Genomic DNA, 5,000 nt, shown 5'->3' with positions numbered 1-5,000 from the left:
ATGCTTCTTCATAATAATATTAATTAAACAATTTGCATGCTAATAAGGTAACAATTATCTGGGCCTTCTGTCAAAAGATTCGGGGTTATTACAACACGCCGCTCCCGGTGCCACCGGGGTCAGCGCGCGCCAGCAAGCGCGGAGAAATTTCAACTCGAATTAACATTCTGGCGGTGAGGAGAAATTGGATAAATAAAGTCGAATTAATTCACGGTAATGGAGGAGGTCCGTGCAAACGCACAGGAGGAGGGAGGGAGGGAGAGAGAGAGAGGGAGGGAGAGAAAGAAAGAAAGACAGAGAGAGAGAGGAAAATGAGAAAACGAGCGTGGACCCATTTACTGTTATACATGCACGCGACTGATTACCTCTCTGTATTCAAGGCCACGCACACCGTCTCTCTTCCTCTCCCCCTCCCTCTCTCTCTCTCTCCCTCTCTCTCTCTCTCCCTCCCTCTCTCTCTCTCCCTCTCTCTCTCTCTCTCCATATTTGACACAAAACCAGGCGGTTATCGCCATAGGCGCGAGTCGCCCCTGGCCGCCGTTTACATTTAGTATTTATAGAGGGCGAGAAATGATCTCATGAATAAGTCTGAGTCCCCCTGGGGTCGCGGGCTAGCTCGGGCACGTCACCGCAGCCGCCACTTCTTCGATATTAAATGTCATATAAGTTTTTTGGTTTTCATTTGGCAAACATTGTCTAAGGGTAATATTAAACTCACCCACACAAATGCCACATTTTGCAGGTACTGATGAAAAAAATAAGCTAGTGTCCTCCTCGCAATAGACGGCATAGACGTTTGACGCTAATATGACAGCAAGGGTATAATAATATAATAATAATTTCGAGAGCCGCACGCTTGACTCCGCAACAGCTTTCTCCGGGCCTGATCGAGCACATTTATCCTATAGAGAGAGAAGCACACCGGCGGAAAAACGGAGAGACAGGAGCGGTCCGGTCCGATATGGGCAAGAACACCAGCTGTTGGAAAATTGATTCTTATTGATTGACTGTGTTAATCTTGTGACAATAGAACGACTTGTGCGGGACCCTAGATAGTTTACATTCGATGACCAACCATATTGCTTTATATGGTGAGTGAGTGGGCGAAGCAGGCTTTGCCACAGGGGTGTCATGGTTACGTAAGGTTGCATCGAGTGATTTTGTTGTTTTGTTTGTTGTGTGTTTGTAAATGGATTTAGTAGGCTCCCTAATGGTAATACATTTACAACTTCGACAAATCTCGTGGAACTAACATAAACTTTAAGGGTGTTGGCTGTCTGTTCTGGACTCGTATTGTTCATTATTTGTTTATTTTTGTAATCCTTAGAATTAACTCGGGGGCATGGTCGACTCTTAAAAAAAAAAAAAAAATGGTGATAGAAAAAATACTTTCACAGTTTTACAAGCACACAATGGTAAACAAGACGGCAGCGAATCGTCTCTCTATCTATCTCTCTCTCTCTGTGTGTGTGTGTGTGTGTAAAAAAAAGATATCGGCGGGGAGCGGGCAGCGGCTTGTAGTTTTAAATTCGACCTGACAGCTCGCGAAAGGGCCGTGATGAATCGCCTATTAGAATCACTCTATTCGGCGCGCACCTCGTCCCCCGTAAATTGGAAAACATCCCTTTAAACGTTTAGGGCGGAGCGAGGACTGGGGAAACCGCCGGTAACGGCAGACCGGTGGGGGTGTAGCCTAATCTTAGCCCGTAATTTCCGAAGAGTGAACGAAATGTTCCTTTCCTCAAAGAAAAAAAGAGCGTAAGAGAGAGAAATGTGACCCTCTTTGAACTGATTAAGCTTTTCTTTCGCCAAACCTTCCCCGTCTGTCCTCGCTCATGGCCGTGATGCTGTGATTACCGGAGTCCCGCGCACTCTGTTGTGACAGTGCTGATATTGTTTATTGAGGTGGTTGTCAGGGGTAATTAGCAATCGATATGGAAAACGGTTTAAAGCCACGTCTCTGACGTCAGCGTCGATTAGCGTTTTCTTATTGGTCCCTAAACTGCCAGCTCCTGGGCCGGATTCCTCACGGAAGGAGAGGAGGTGGGAGGCCCTCTTGTTGACAAAGTGAGGGGAAAAATCTGCTGCGCTCACGCGCCTCTCCTTCATTCCGAGCGCGGCATGTCCACGTCTCGGCCCTGCTGCGTCCACTGTCCGCCACCGCTCGTGCAGCTGCCGCCGCCGCCGCCGCCGCACGCGCTCTGAGGAGTTCACGACGGCCGAGCCTTGCCTCGTGCCCCACCGCCGCCCCCCCGGCGGCCGCCACTGGAAAAATGATGGATAGTCGGATGCTCGAGCACTCCCATGCGCCGTTCGGGAGCTCTTTGGGCGGCATGGTCGGGGTGGGATTCCCCTACCACCTTGGTCATCACCACGTTTACGAGCTGGCCGGGCACCAGCTGCATTCATCCGCCGCCGTTCCATTCTCCATAGACGGATTATTGAACAGCTCCTGCTCGGCGTCACTGGCGAACGCAAACCAGCTCCTATCGTCCGGCGGCTGCGGTTTAAACGGCGACAATCAGCACTACAAGCTCACAGGTAAAAGGGGTTAATAATTACATTTACAAACACACACATCGCTGAGCACCGGAAATAGCCAACAACTCGGCGCCTGCCGCGGGGCTCGGGTCCGGCAGGGACTCGTGCGCTGAAATTATTTAGTGTCACATCATAATTTAACCTGGAGGCGATATAAGGGCTAACGATGCACGGGACACCATCGCTAAAAATCAAGAAAGAACCTGAATTCCTGAAGAGGTTGTGAAAACTGTAGAACGTCTACAATTCGTAGTTTTATACGGTTGTGTGAGCCTTCATAGTTTTCTTCCAGACTAATAATGAAGTGGGTGAGATCATTGGAATCACTGGCCTTTAACAAATCAACTACATTATTATAAGAAAAGATTTGTGAAAAAAGAAGACACTGAACCGGCTATAGGAAATAAGGAAGCGATAACCAGAAGTGGCCATATTTATTTTGAGTACATTAATCTCAATTCGTGTAGAAAGTGTGAACTTTCATTTGAACAAAACATTTTTAATTACAACTGTACTTGTATTATTATTACTATTGCTGATGCTATTATTATTATTATTATTTTATTTGTTGTTGTCGTTATTGCTACGGCTATTGTACTGTTATGTGTTGTTATTATTATCTATCAGTAGTAGTCAAGCCTAACCTACTATTGGTAATAACATGAATACTAACCCTGCTAAGATAACTACTACTACTACTACTACTAATAATAATAATAATAATATGTGGGTAAAATATGTAATGTATTTTTTAAATAATGTGTATTGTTTTCGTTGATATTTGTGGTTAATGGGAATATTAGTAGGGCTGTATGTGAATGTGCGTGGATGTGTTTTTTTTTTACTGTTGTAGTCTGTGTGAATTTGTCGTTGTGTGTGTGTGTATTTATGTTTGTGTGTGTGTGTGTGTGTGTGTTGTTGTTGTTGTTGTGTGTGTGTCGGTGCTAACGGTCCGTCTCTCTCTCTCTCTCTCTCTCTCTCGGCTTAAGACTCAGGAGACCCGGAAAAGGATAGCCCGGGCTGCAAGCGGAGACGAACGCGCACGAACTTCACGGGCTGGCAGCTGGAGGAGCTGGAGAAGGCCTTCACGGAGAGCCACTACCCCGACGTGTTCATGCGCGAGGCACTGGCGCTGCGCCTCGACCTCGTAGAGTCGCGAGTCCAGGTAACCACGGAGAAAAAAAAAACATTGGCCTACTGAAAGACGTTGGTTTGCTTCTAGTGCACGGGCCATGTTTAAAAATGCCTATAAAATGAATGCATGTCATCTTACGAAAATAATGGACAGGGACACCAACTGAATGGCAGGAGCTCTCCAGTTTTTGAGACACGTATCAATGATTAGGTCCACGTGGATTTTCGGGCTTTCTGTCTGTGCGCGTGGATGCTGTATTAAGCTGTGCATAGCCCGTAGATGTGGAGTAGGCCTAGAGTAGGTTCGTACAGTACACAACACTTCTTCCCCGGGCTGGGAAGCAGATGTGAAAACGACAGGAGCCCCCGTAGAATACGGGAGATCGTGCCTAGGAGTGGCCTCGGTGTGCTTCGGGGCTGAGGGGTTACGGCCTGCCCCCCCCCGTGGGACGGCTCGAGGAGCCATCTCTAGCCAGGTGCTGAAGTGATCACGGCGCGAATTTCCGTCTGTGTGACCGTCTCGTGCAACCCAAACAGAGGGGCCTCCTGCTGGGCTCCTTACGTTGGCATTTTTTTGGCCTCACCAACCCCCGTAAATGATAATAAAAATAATCATTAAAAAAATATAAAAAAGCCAAATAATAATACCTGTAATGTATATCTACAACCGTCATTTTTATAGTCACATTTATGAGCTATGTCCTGACAATTAATTAGTTATTATTAATAATAATAAAAATAATAATAATAAGTCCATGGTTGTAGTGTTATTATTTTAGATTTTCGTTTGTACACATTTTCGTTTCCCTTCCTTCGTTTTGAAATTATCATAAAATAGTAATATCCATTAATCTGCTAGGCAGAATTTTGTACACAGTATACAAAAAAAAACCATATATTTTCTCCGCATTTTCTGTTATGTTGTTACTTACAATGTACGTATTTATAACGTATAGAATTAGCCATATTATATTTCAGCAAGCGAGGAATAATACTACTTTTCAGTGAGATGGCAATACAAAGCAAAGTTCCTTCAGGAAAGCTGACATTTTTAACAGATTATTTAAATTAGCTGAGAATCAAGGGTTTGTTTAAGTGAAACGACAGCCCAGAAATCCTGCTCAGTGGACATTAACGAGCAGGAGGCATCTCTTTAATAGCCTCATCATCCAGCAAAGAGAATACAGCACACACACACACACGCACACACACACACACACACACACACACACACACACACACACACACACACACACACACACACACACACACACACAAACACTGCACAATTCACACAGCTTCAGTCCGCTCTCGCCCAAAACCTG

The 5,000-nt window shown here is 45.5% G+C and overlaps 1 protein-coding gene across 1 annotated transcript in view; it reads left to right on the top strand.

Annotated features, from left to right (window-relative positions):
* The first annotated feature begins 788 nt into the window (after window positions 1-788).
* Window positions 789-5,000, top strand: part of uncx4.1 (Unc4.1 homeobox (C. elegans)) — a 9,844-nt gene continuing 5,632 nt past the window's right edge. The window contains 2 exon segments of the mRNA XM_042703903.1: window positions 789-2,541; window positions 3,531-3,706. Coding sequence (XP_042559837.1) covers window positions 2,274-2,541; window positions 3,531-3,706 — 444 coding nt within the window. The 5' untranslated portion in view covers window positions 789-2,273.

Source organism: Clupea harengus, chromosome 26, assembly GCF_900700415.2.
Source record: "Clupea harengus chromosome 26, Ch_v2.0.2, whole genome shotgun sequence".
In the NCBI taxonomy this organism is placed as follows: domain Eukaryota; kingdom Metazoa; phylum Chordata; class Actinopteri; order Clupeiformes; family Clupeidae; genus Clupea; species Clupea harengus.
Note: the sequence above shows the minus strand (reverse complement) of the source record. Positions and strands in the feature narration are given on the sequence as shown.